The 14289-nt window shown below is 37.5% G+C and overlaps 1 protein-coding gene across 4 annotated transcripts in view; it reads right to left on the reverse strand.

The window, feature by feature from the left end:
- Positions 1 to 9490: 9490 nt before the first annotated feature.
- NRP1 (neuropilin 1) overlaps positions 9491 to 14289 on the reverse strand; it is a 117559-nt gene continuing 112760 nt past the window's right edge. For all 4 annotated transcript variants that reach the window (XM_057432772.1, XM_057432773.1, XM_057432771.1 and 1 more), the window contains exon 18: positions 9491 to 13300. In XM_057432772.1, coding sequence (XP_057288755.1) covers positions 13011 to 13300 — 290 coding nt within the window. In that variant the 3' untranslated portion in view covers positions 9491 to 13010. The remainder of the gene's footprint in view (positions 13301 to 14289) is intronic.

The following is a 14289-nucleotide window of genomic DNA, read 5'->3' on the forward strand; positions in this document are numbered from 1 at the left end:
CACTACCGATGACCATCAAATACATTTTACAGTCATATAATTTTGTTGTATGTGGAACATTGAGATGATGCCAAATCTCACAGATGGATTTTAAAGTATTACTTGTTTATGCTGCTGCACATGATGGCCACCAGGTTCTTGGGTCAAAAATATTGGACAGAGCCTATGTGCATGTTAATCAGTTGCCTCTGTTTTCATTCTTCCTAGTAAAAGTAAGAGCAGAAGAATTAGAAAAAAAGCAAAAAGCTGAAAAGCTGCTGAATGATCACAACATGTTTGCCAATAGCAAACAAGCCAGCAAGTTCTTGAGACTTTGGCTTACACCAAATAGTAATTTAGAGCAGGCATTGAGCTTTGGAACTGATTTGGGGGAGAGGAGAAAAGGAGACTTGTCTTCTAATATTTCTTTTCTATTGAGAGAAATAAGCTCCCACAGACAGTAATTCAGAAGAACTAAATTGGACGTTTAATGAATTCTGTGAGTTAGATGACTAAAGTGAGCCAGTGTCTGCATGTTATTATGCACCAAAAGTGTAGGGGTCAGAAGTTATTTCAACTGCTTGAGGAATGAGGAGCTACTAAGTTTAGGAAATTATGTAAAAAGTGGCTTTATAAATTTGTTAGCAACAGTAGTTGTTTGAAACTTGTCAGTTGGGGATTTCTTACATTCTAAATACACATTATGAACTTACAGGTCCTGGGTTTCATATGATAACATCAGCTACTATACTGCATTTAATGTAAAAAATAGTTTCAGTGCTAGGAGCTATATCTAAGACATAATGATAAAAGCTAAAATTGTGTTCTGTGCAAAAGATGATAATGATTATTTCATATTTGAAAATCTGTATGAATTACTAATGTCCAGTTTTCTCTGCTTCTGCAATTGGTTAACAATTTTTCATTTTTTCAAGGTTTTCTACAATTTTTTGCTATGGCACCTATTACTTGTCTACTAACAGTTATCTAAGACACTGACATTGTTTTTCAGCTGACAACAGTGGACAGTGGCCCTAAACATTTCTCCTTCATACAAAACTCCATCTAAGTTTCTGTGCTGTTTTATGTAAGGCCCGTAGAACTGGGTCTGGCAGCACCATAAGCAGGAAGACAGGGGCATTTTGATTGCTCAGTGTTTTCTCCAGCTTCAGGGTAGCTTAGCAGATTTTGGGATGGCTGATCACTCCCATTTAAAGGGCTTGGAAATGATGAACCATTTCCTGTCTCTCTATCATTTGAGCACTTTGTTTATACAGTATCTTCCAGCCATTTGATAATATATGCACCTAAGGGATCACAGCTGTCTCTTGTATGCATTTATATTTGTTTTAGAACATGCACTGACCCAAGGCAATAATCATAATAGAAAAAAGGTATTTTTTTAGAATAGTTGAAGAGAGACTCAGAAAATCTGTATCTTCATTCTGCACAGTGAAAATGGAGAAACAGAAAATGAATGGCTTGGAAGAGATGAAAATCAAAGCATCTGAAACATGGAGATTCTCAGATATATCAAAGGGTGACATGAAGTTAATACGGATGCCTCAGTCTCTTTGGTGTAGCAAACACTAAAAAATCGGAACAAACTTCACCAAGATGGTGATTTACAAGGCATATACTGGGACCTGTCCTGTTTGCCCACATAAATGCAAAAGAAGGAAGACATGTCATAACTCTTGTTAAAATGAATATTCAGATAAGAGATAATGAGTTTTCCTAATAAAAGGTAATCAAAAAAGATCTTGAGGTTCACTGCAAAGCACAGTGGTGTCAATAATAGTATCTGCAATAATGCCTACTAACACTTCTGATAATTTCTTCCAGGTCATTTCAAGGTTGTGTCAGATTTCATTAATACACTCCCTAGGACTCCTGAATCAAAAACAGACAGTGATTTTTGGGTCATCCTTCCTGCTGCCTGTCATGGATTTAAGTGTGTTTCTTGCTAAGAAAAATAGTTAACAAACCACCTAAAATAATTGTTTGAAATGCATGGGAAGTTATGAAATACAGCTATAAGCTGCAGAAGTTTGAGACTTCTGAGAAAGAACAGAGACCTGCACTGCTGAATTATAAGCTTTTTATTCATGGAGTCACAAGGAGTACCATGGAATAAAATTGTAGGTAGATCAAAGCTCTAAGAAAAAAAAAAAACAAAAAAAAAACCAAACCAAACCCCAGCTTTGTGTGAAGTTATTCCTGTAGATTAGAATGAAACCAAATCACAAGATAAAGTGAGAAAATGAATAGATGACTGTGAGGTCGACAATGATCAGTCTAAACTGCAGCACTGCAGGAATACAGTATAATTAGCTCGTAGCAGCCAGAGCAAAACCAATTTAAGAAGCAAATTTAAAGAACCTATAAAAATCCAGGTTTAATTCTTAGGTCTAGACTGAATAAAGGCACGTCTGGACCCAAGTCTGACTAAATGTAAGGGTAGGATAAGGCTTCTTCAAGGCATATCACTATTCTATTAGTAGCAGCAGACAAGCCAGTGATAAAGGAGCCAATGTTCTTCCTACCTTCATACTACATATCTGCCTCCATTACTGAAATAGAACCAGTGGGTTTGAGAGTCCTACTGTATCCTAAATGGTTAAGTTTTGCTTCTGCTATCTGGTTAGCAGGTGGACCAATACTTTCAGATGTCAAAACTAACTATGAAAAAAAATCAGTAAAAGCAGTTCAGATCTATATCCCTGGGAAAACCAGACAAAACTACCACTAGTTTTTCATAATTAGAAATAAATAGGGAATTTTATTCATTTAATTTTACACATCTAAAATCTTTAAATATGAACTATTAATTTAAACTATTCTATAGACAAGTGAAATGGCTACCATAACAGGAAAATTCTCCCCATTCTCAGGCAGGTGTTTGAAACAGTGCATATAACTTGCACTTTGGAAATGATGTACACCTTAGGCAGTGGCAGATAAGCTGAATGCTAGCCTTGAGGGCTAACTGACCACATCTGTAGTAGCATTCCATACTTTTGATGTATTGATCATAAAAACCAACACAAGCTTTGGAAAATATGAAAAACAGAGTCGGCAGTAAGGGCACTTGACAAAAACATTGGGTTCAGAATCATCTGCACTCATGCCAGTCACATTACACCTCCAGACTGTGAAGTAAGAATGTACATTTTCTGTACCTTTTTGTGTTGTTTTGCACTAGGGGACCACAGTTTGGAATCCAGTTTGTTTGTTATACACAGGTTTGTATATCACAATATAAACATTAAATATGAATTCCTTTAGTTCAAAGAATATTATGTGCATAAAGTAGTAGGGGAAAATATTTGCTGAATATTAAAGACTTTCTTTAGCCTGAACTGTCTGAGCTAAGAAGTGAGCTAGAAGAGAAACATGAGAGCAGCCTGAAAATACTTCTGCCTGTAAAGATGATCTTTGCATTTCTAAGTGCATTGCACTGTGACAAGGAATCCCCAAACCTGACTAAAACCTTCAGGTGTTTAATAATCACACAGACCTTTACCTTTAGGCAAACCCTCTATTCTAGCACTTCTAGTGCTTCTTCACCTTCTGTTGTAGAACCGTGGTTGCATCTCAGGAGGTATGTGTATAGGTGTGCTTACTATATTTAGTATACACACAATATGTTGTTGGTTAAAATGTATATATTGTTAATCATCAACAGCTCCAAAGAAAGCTAGTAAAAAGGTTGAAAGCTCTGTCACCATTGGTGTCTAATTAAGTGCCTTTAGCAAGTATGTGCCAGTATGAAACCACAAAGGTCAGACTTGTGCTGAGCTGTGCCCAGAAGAAATGGCAATCTGTATTAAGGTTCACAACCTGTGTGAAATGAGACTTGATTAAAATAATACAAGTTGTTCGCTCTGGGGTGGTTCTTTATGTGAAAAGAACAAAACTTACCACATGTAACTGTGCAGTAAAAATAGCACTGAAATCTTCTCATGTGCATTTAAAGTAGTGCTTAGCAATGTTATAAAACACATGGTTCAATTATAATGTGGGGTCAACTAATGCAAGGAGCAAGAACAGCGTTAAATTAAAGAAAATGGGAGATCTGACTGACTATTAGTTTAGCACTATTAGTCATGATGAGAAGTGAAATGAAGTTCATGACCCCGTCTACTCTGATTCTACTCTTTGCTCCTTTGTGTCCTTCATCAGAAGGCACTTCCTCAAGGAGATTCATAAATCCATAGTTTTCTCCAATGAACTGGCACACACTTATTCTAACTGTTCTATCTACCATACTTTTATAAACAGACAAGGAAAACCAGCTACTCTGAGGAAAGTTTCTACATCCTCTGCTTGTGACTGACAAATGTTTGGTATTTTTCTCTTAAACTGGTTGGTGACATCCTCACAGCATTTCTTAAGTCTGTCTATATGTTGTGCACATTTACAATATACATTACATTGTATACAGTGCATAGCAAAGAAGAACCAAATATAATGCATATAACCTATTTATTACCTATAGTAATAAGCTGGTACCAGTTTATTTCAGCTTGGAGAGTAACATAGTCTTTTCCAAAAAAGCAGTTACCACTTAACTTTTCATAAGCAAGAGTACTAACAGCATCTTCAGTAAGACCTTTCTGCTATAGGGTAATCCATCTTTTGCAATAATAGCTATTAAGAGCCATAAACTAATTGTAGATAATGGCCTACCATTCAGCGGCAGTAATTCAGCCACTTTTTCAAGATATATGGATTTAAGTTGACCATTTCAAGACCTCGGTATGCATGAAAAAAAAAGGGAATAGATTGTGAAAATACTTGTTGAAAGTAGCTCAGATTATCCTTCATTAGTCACCTACAGATTATGTCATTGAAATAAGAGCCTGGATTTCAAGTGAACTTTCAACAACCTTGTGTTGTAAACAAGATAGTGATGCAAAACAACCAGTAGGCCATGAGTAGCTGGGTCATCAGAGCAGCATCAGCTGAGTGAAAAGATGTTCTGTGCTTCCCAAGCTGATAGAGGGAACTGGAGTGTCCTGCACCATGAAAGACAGAGAATCTGGAGAAATGTGGCTTATTTGGCAGGCCTTACATGATGAAGAAGAAAGGCCAAAGAAATGCAAAAGGAAGATAATATGGCCTACAGCAAGAAAAAACACATTTGAATATGTGGGTAATGGGTACAAAGTGGTATTGCTTCCTGCATGTAACTGTTCAGAGTTGGTGCTTAGGGTCAGAGATCTTTCACACAAAGTGGTGGCAACCAACTTCTCCTTGCCTCAGGATCAGAACCGTATGATAGTTGTGGGGGAGGAATCAGTCAAAATGAGCTGTAGGTGGGACTGAATTGTAATTAAGTTCATTCCTTCCTTTTGCCTGCCATCTTCTGAGGATTGATTAAAAAAGAAACTAGTAGAACATATAATGAGGAGGTCCTTTCTAATCTAATCTCAACACTAAGTATTTTCCTGCTTTTTATTTCTGTCTTGTGAAACATGCTTGAGGTAAACTAATACCTTCACAGCCCGCCTACTTTGATAATCCTGTGCTCCCATCACTTCATGGAGTTGTTAAGAGTTTCCAGATGTTGAAGGATAGTTTTCAGAAGGCTCCAGTGGCTGTCTCCTTACAGCTTCCCAGACATATCAATTACCATCTCCATCCAGTTTGCCTTTCCTCTTTACTTCTTAAAAATCACAGTAAAAAATAAAAAGAAAATTATAATTATTTTTTATTACATATTCAATGTTTTTTTTTTTTTCAGTCACATAGATAGAAAGTGGTCACATCTATGCCTTCATTTTGGGTTTTTTATTTTTTCCCTTGCTGATGCAGCTACGGGAAACAGAGTCACATTAGAAAGTTAAATGCAGAGAAAGATAAGACACTGAAGTCTACTTAGTAGTCTCAAAAGGCAAAATAGGATTGGGATCATTAATAATATTCCTAAAAGAAAAGGTAAGGCAACAAATAGAAATGGTATGCTAACAGTTATGAAGCTGGTAAATAAATATTTAATAGGAAGATTGGTATGAATATTTAATTAATGAATTCATGTAAAGGTATCAGGACTGATATAGAAAACATTGACGCTCCCTGATAGGTAGATTATTTGTTAAAGGCATAGTGTCCGGGTCCCTGACATGGAGAACACTGCCTTGACAGGTATGTGGAAGAGAAAGGGTGTAACAAGGTGTGCTTTTCTGTCTTCTGACATGGGATATGTGTGGCACGGGGTGGGGCTTCTTCATGCTAAGCGTGCCTTAGTAAGGCATAGAGAGATTTTTATAATAGTATTTGAGCAGTGAGGGAAGCATAAACTGCACTAAAGAAAAATATATTAACAGTAAGAAATCATAAAAAACAGTAGGTCAGCCCAGGCAATTTACTTCTGAACAAACGGCATAAACCAACATGTTACAGAACACAGGGAAAGGTGTTCAAGATGAAAATGATGCATGAAGAATGTTAATCTTACAGTGTGAGATGCTGCCAGGGTCTCCAAAGACACATCCACACCTGTTGCCTCCTGGAGTGTAGAAATCCACCTTTTAGGTTCAGCTAACAGATGGGTTGGTACCCCCACTCCCTTCTTCCAAGCCGGAGGATTTAAAAGTGCATGGCAACTGCCAGAGATACTTCTATAATGCAGACATTTATTGAGAATTGTGAAGGTCGGCCATTTTTTTTTCCCTGATTTTTCTGATAATTCTCTTTGCAGCTCATGTCACGTGGAACACTTGTTTCCTCAGGCAAGCCCTTCATCCTCAAGCCTCTCGTTAAATCCCTCAGTCTTTGTCATGGCAACACCTGCCAAACCTTCTGCTTGCCTTGCCCCTTTGAGAGCGCCACCTGACCTCTCTCTGGTACCAAAGGTGCTCCAGTAAGACTGCAATTCCTGTTTCAATTGGATCTCACCCATTATGGAAGCAACTGTAATAAAACACAGTGCACGGTGCACAGTAATGCTGTACAATGACAGGGACATGAATCAAATCTTTGAGAGATGAATAAAGACAATGTAAATTGAAATAGGACAATATGGTTACTGAAGGTGGAATTAAGTTTGGACACATGATAAGACTCCATTCACCTGTGAAAAATGCCAGAAGACTTTTTAATGAGGTTTTCAGTTATAAATGTTGAGAAACCATCAGTCCTGAGGTGATAAGATTAGAATTTGATTGTGTGTAGCTATGAGAGTAGAAGTGTGTATAGAGAGCTGACCTACTGTGGAAAAGCAATTAGGGTCTACAGGGGGACTAATCAGCAAATAAAACTGCTATACAAAGTATCCTAGAGCAAAAAAAAATTGACACAGTGTATTATAATTTAACAAACACTTGTAGATAAAATTGTGGTTATGGGTGACTTGAGGCATAAAATGGTATAAAAGAAGAAATTAAAGCTCTAATAAATTAATGTTGCTTAAACCAATGCGCTGTTAGGTATAATGCATTACAAAGGACAGGACAATTAAGAAATGGGAAGGGAATTATTTCCGGGATCTAACATCAAGATGCCATGATCTGAAAATCAAAACCAACTTTGACATTTGACTTTGGCAAAACAGGTTAGGAGAATTGACTTAGAAATGGGCTAATTGTACATAAGAAAACACCTATGGGGGCAAGTTTAGTACTATATTAGTATATACCTGTTAAGTCTTTGTATGCCTCATAAAAGGTAGTTTATGATGTCTGAGAAGGCCTCATCTCTACTGGGACTGGCAGGTTCAGTCCAGCAGGCAGGTTTGTACAGGTAGACACTGCTGCCATTTCCATTGGTGCCAATGGACCTTACCCAACCATATGTACACTGTGCTGCCCCTGCCTCTCCTTCAGATCTGCAGTTTGCTGTGTAATTGTACATCCTGCCAAAAGGCAAGGAAATGTACACTGAGGCTGTATTACTGCTGGCTCAGGGCTGGTATGTTTGACTGGTGAAATAATAATGCTTGTCGTTATCTGCCAAAGACCCTTTTTACAGACTGTGACCCTAGTATCTGCACACCAGAGCTATGCACTCCTGGCACTGGTTCTCTGTCGCTGACTCATCTGTTATTTCCACCTACTCTTTTTCTTTTACAAGAAAGGCTTATAAGTTACTTTCTGAAATATAATTCACATCCCATCGCACCATTTTTGTCTTTCCTTTATGCAGCCTATGTAGAGTGGAAAACTGAGTTTAGTGCTAAGTAGTTGTTATCTTCTAGGCTAATTAATTTCCCCTAAATGAAAGGAGGAGAGTTTTCTCAACTTAAAATGCTTGTTTCTCCTTTCTGAACTTTGTCCTCAATGGATTCATTTTACAGATCTCTTTTTGCACTAATTAATTCCATTGATATTTATTTTCCCTCAAAGAGCCCTGTGGCTGGTTATCACAGAAGCAGAGTGCAATGCACTACATTTCTAAAGAATTTAGATTTAGTGATTATATGGACATCAGCCTTCATAACCGTCTTTTGAGAGTAATTCTTACCCTGACCGCAAAGCAAGTTTTGCTCAGGTGCCTTGCTGTAGTTCCATCTCATATTTTAAACATGTAGCCACAATATGTCTCTCTCGAGGAAACAAGATTTGATACTTTCTCTTCAAGTGAGAAATATAAAGTATGTTGTAAAAAGTACAGTGTTTTATCCTCTGGAGGACTAAAGTTCCTGAAACAAATTGTTTGTCCATGAGTACTCATCTGAACGACATACTTACAGTATGTGCATTGTTCATGTGTGCAGTGTAAAGAAAGGATTTGACAAACTTGAATGTGCAGAGTGCTCAGTATGAGAAAGAGACAAATACGTAAGTATTGCATAAACCAAGAAATGTGCAATCTAAAGCTTCTGATTTGGAAGCAAATCAGAAGAGTTTCTTGAAGGTCTCCCTCCATGCTCATTATGTTCCACAGCTGAGTTCAGCATCCAATTGAATGATGAATTAGGCCCAATCAGCTGCCTTTGGCAACATTTGCTCACATCAGCAGCTTGTGCTCTGCCCTGGGAGATTTGGCCATGGTTGGGTAAGTCCTGATGATTTCAGTGGAAATTTGCAGGGAGCTTATCTGTTCAAATCTTACTACTGGGGCAGAGACTTAGTGGAGCAACTTGTCAAAAATGGACGTTACTTCACAGCAAATCTCACCGTAACAGCAAGCCACAAGGGGCTTGTATGACTGACATAGGGTGTGAGGCTTGGGCTTCCCATGCCAGTGAAGTGAATTACAACTTAAAACAGCAGTGGCAGATTTGTCCTCTTAAATCCCTGCTGTTTGGCTAAAAGTTAGGCATGTAGTGGGAGTATCTTCCAGCACTGAGACAGAATTGTGCAGGGTGAATTCCTCCATCCTAAACCATTAGCCTTAACCTCCATCCTAACCTTAATGGTCCCACCAAAGTGTCTGCTTGTTGGAATTTTCTACCAACAAATGTAACCATGACTAAAACACTGTGCTTGTTGGAAGATGCTAAATAGAAGCAGTCGTTTAATAAAACCAGTCCATTCTAGTATAATAAAATACATCAGGTATGGGATATTTTACGAAAATGTTTAATTCAACTGTTTCTTTGGAATGTAGTAGTCATAGTTTGGAAATTTAAGTTACAGTTCAGTTCTAGGTGGTTTTTTTTTATGCTATTCAGTGTCTGAGAATACAAATGTCATTTAAAATTAAGGCTTCACTGTTCATTTTGAAACAACAATTTACAAGTGTCATATTGTCATAGAAAATAAAAATTTCTGTAAAAAAAATTTGCACAAAGTTTTATGATGGTACAAACCATGATGCAATAATATACCAGTAAAATGAAATCATTTTACTACAGAAGATTTTTATAGTTTTTCAATAAAGAAAAAAATATGTTATTTTACACTTTAAAAATTATGAAACAATCTAAAACAATATAAACTGAACATTTTGTAACACTGCCTTTACAAATTAATAACTTTATAAACATATAATTTTTTTAAATATATTTATCAGTGCAAGATACTTTTCAATGTAAAGTTGCAGTATCATTTTTCCTTTATTGAAGGGCAACTTTCATTCTATTCCGTTCAGAAAAATCAGATCTTCAGTGCTAGATCCTCATTATCATGGTAAGGTCTGAAGACCACAAAGGAGATATATTTCTTTTTATGTTCACTATTCTCAGTATGTTTAAAGAAGAAAAAAACCCACCAACTACCAGTTTTCTGTTCAAATAAATCAAGACCAAGAGCTGGTCCAGAATTGATGAAATCTGTGGGAATATTTCAAAACATTTTGGGCTTCGGCTCCCCAGTGGGATTTTCTTTTCAAGGCAATAGATGCTTGTAACTCCCAGTTAAGTTAGTGGACTAGAAGTTTTTTGAGCTAAGGAGAACAGACCCTAACACCTGAATCAGATAGTGGTGGTGTGCTGAAAATAGATTTGAAAATTCCTTTATTTCTTTGGGTTAATCAACTAGCTGCTGCGATACCATTATGGTCAAATTGCAGTATTAGATACAAATGAACATTCTGTTTCTGCCAAAGTGAGTTTGTCCCTTGGAACATTTCATGGACTTTTAGGCAAAACTTTCAGGCCTTAGGTGCTCTTCTGACCTTCTGGAGGGCCCAAGGTCTAGAGCCTGGGGAGGTAATTCTTCCAGTTTAAGCATCTAAGGTTTGATGACCTGAAGTGAGTGGTTTAATTTTCACTACAGTCTTTGCCTTTGCCTTTAGGACTCTTTTGAAGTTGCAGCTGCCCACTGTTTTTTCTATTGGGTCTTCCTTTAAAATATTTTCAACTTCAAAACTCATATTTTTGCATCCAGTCTCTCTCCCTTTTCTTCAATTTCTAGGTTACTGGTGGATTTTCAACAGATTTTCCTGTTTCGTAGTTCATATTGGTGAAAAGGTATGCTTCAAAACTTTTAATTAATAAATAGAGATGGATCCTTTTGCTTTATGTAATTGAAGGCTGAATTAGCCCTTCTTTAGTCCTAATCCTGGACAGAATACTTCATTGCTCTACCATGAAAGCAATTTTGGAAAAGACTAACTCAGAAAGTCAAAAATTACTTCCCTGATGCTACTTGCAGAATTCAGTTAGGAAAAACATGAGTTCAGCGCTTTGCAGGACATTCCTTTCCCCATTTTTGCACTGTTTTTTTTTTTTTTTCTGCTGGCTGATAGATACCCAGGGGAAGGTTAAAGCTGCCTTGTTCCACTGCTTCCTCAGTTATGGCTGTACTGTGTGCTGTGCTGTTTTCAGTGCAGAAAACCACAGGGCTCCGTTGCACCTGCAGGAGGGGAGCAATCCCTCTGGCCCATCACCTCCTGCTACACACCCCCCATGGGAAACATATTCTTGTTTCTTTTTACCCTGCTGGACCAGCTGCATAGGCTGCTGAATATTATTTGTCCAGTAATATTTGTCCAAAAATATAAAAAAATGGCCACATAATTGTCAAACAAATTTTCCCAACAAGTTACATTACTCAGCTCACTGAATCTGTCACTATCTGCACTTCTGGTCAGACAAAAACTTCCTGGTATGAAATGCCAATTGGCTATAACAGGATGGTAAGAACACACCCTACATACACTGTGGGATTTTATTCTGCCCTCAGTACCCATGAGTAAGCCAAATTAGCATTGATTAGCATGAAAATACATGCTTACTGAGAGAACAGAACTTTGGGTTTAGGTAGGTGCAGGAGGAGGAAAGTTTCCCATTGTAAAGGCAATCTTTTCAGTAAGTTTTCCCCAGTGTAATTAACAGGCAAGCTGTTCAGGATAAAAGACATGTTTCATGACTTCAGGAAAAAAGATACTGTCACTTTATGTTGTTAAGAAGAAACCCAAAGTTCGACTTTGGAGGGTAAAGTTAAGAATTTTCCCTTATTTTTTTAACACAAACTCTAATAAAATCCTTTGCCATTACCAGCAAGTTAAAGCTGCAGTTTTCTTTCCTTGGCAATGGCAAATGCTTATGCAATCTACTCAGAGAGAGAAGAAGAGAGAGAAAGAGAAGAGACAGGGAGAGAGATTTTACATTTGAAAATACATTCTATATGAAAGAACAATAAAAGGGGATATTGCAGCTTTATACAAAAGGGTCAAGAGACATGAAGTTGAAATACAGAAAGCAGAACAATCAAGCGAGGTTGTCAAATCTGGTTTGCCCTTGCTTTGCTGAGGCTACTTTCTTACACTAGAATATACTTTTTTTTTAGTTGGTGAGCCATCAGAATATGATGGCTCACCAAGTAAAGACAAGGGCACAACTTCAGAGAAGCACAGCTGTAGTTAATGTTAACACAATGAGAAGCAGTACAAACAAAAAGGCACTTGAGAGGACATACACTAGCCAGTGCCAAGGACTTTTTTGTTTAGTTTTTAGGCAGTACACTTGGTTACCAGTTGTGTCTGATGATGGCACATACTTTTTTATGGAGTTCACAAGCACAAAATTTAGTACAACACTGAAAAACATCAATAAAATTTGACTGTATTGCTTCATAAACAGAGCTGACACACTATATCGGTACTGATGCAGCAGTACTTTCAAAAACATCCTAACCCTTCTTTGCCTATGCACAACACGAGCAATTATACACAAATACAGGTGCAGGAGTTCACTAAATTGCTGTTACTCCAATATTTTCTGGGCACTGAGCTACAGACAGCATGTCCATCCAAAGGACCCCACTGAATACATTTCGTGACAGCATCTTGGATTTTTGCACAGTAAAACCAAAATTATCCATTAACGGAAAACAAAAGAGAGGGAGAGAAAGAAAGACAAAATGAACTATAAGTCAATCATACTTGGTCTCAACACCAGCATTTGATTATTTCAAATAAAACCAACAGAAAAAGCAGACTGTACATGATTCAGATTGTTAACACAGATTCTTGTCCATGTTTATTGGTTACACACTCATTGAAGCTCCTGAGAAAAGCTTGGCTCAGTGTCATCAATGCACTTTTCAGCCTGTACAGTAAAAGATCATCAGTTCTCCAGCATGACCGAGTTATGTCCTTCCATCCCAATTCTCTGAAACTTCTCCAGTTGCTTTATACCTTCATGCTTCTGAGTATGAATTCTGTGTGTTTAGTTTATCTTTTTTCAGTTTTACACCATCAACCAGTTCAAAATTGTAATTCTCCAGTGCAGACAAGTTCCTCTCTGACATCCCATTGTGCCAACAGGCACAGTACAGGACAACTCCACAGATGGCTCCTAAAAGCACCCCGAGTGCACTCATGGCTATGATGGTGATAAGGATTGGATCTAGGGTCTTCAGAACATTGCCTGGTTTCCTGGAGATGTTATCATCGTAGTCCTCGCCTGTGTGGTATGGAGGTGTAATCCCTGAAATGGAGTAAAGCATTGCAAAATTTTCAGAACCGATTCCAATTAGAACTTTGTTTGATGAGTTGGAAATTTGGAGAAAGAATGTTCAGTTTTTGACATAAATCGCTACATAATCTGAAAGCCTCACTTCTTGGAGATAGTCACAAATAGCTGAATAATGTAATACGGCCCAATTAGTTGCTGATTTTTTTCAGACTGTTCTCCAAAACTTGAATCTGCTGCATGTTAGTTTAGGTGTGATTCTACCCTAAATTAAGTGGGAGTCTTGGGAATGAATAACCAGACCTTTTAATTATATTTTGCAGCTTGCAGTATTTAGCTCAAAAATGTTAATTAAACAGCATTCAGCTCAGTTTGAATCTTCATAGCCTTAGACATCGGTTGGGAATCTGCAGAGATTTTGTATGTATCTTCACTTCCCTGACTTCAGGACTGGACGTTGAAATGGAAATAGTGACAGAACTAACACAGAAAAGTACTCTGCTCCTTGTGTAAAATATCCACTGGGTATCGTATTGTTTTCCCTCAGCCCTTTCAGCTTATGAAAAACTTCCAATAAGCTTGCAAACCTTGCCAGTTTTTGCAGGAAAAGCCAAAGAATCTTTCTGGGGAAACCCTACTTTTGCTGAAATCAATGATAGTAATGCCGTTGACTGTAACAGAAAAAGAAGTTAAGCTCATCACTTTAAAAATGCAAGCATATTTTATTGTTGGGACAATATAACAATTATGATCCATTTAATGATCCATTTACAGCTATCATCAGTGAAGATGATAATGCTGTGGTAGGGTGGTCATAAAATGACTTTTTCAGCCAGGTCTGTGAAGCAATTAGCTTGAAGAGTTTTGAGCCTAATTACATAGGCACTGCACGAATCATAAATTGTAAGGTATAATAATAGCTGTTTCTTCAGCTGTGGACAAGCCTTCTATATAACAAAATATTAAGGAGTTCTAAGTGTGCATGCTTATATACCTATACAAAG

Source organism: Pezoporus wallicus, unplaced genomic scaffold (genome assembly GCF_028554395.1).
Source record: "Pezoporus wallicus isolate ANWC-B61680 ecotype Strahan unplaced genomic scaffold, APGP_CSIRO_Pwel_v1 scaffold_2584, whole genome shotgun sequence".
Lineage (NCBI taxonomy): Eukaryota > Metazoa > Chordata > Aves > Psittaciformes > Psittacidae > Pezoporus > Pezoporus wallicus.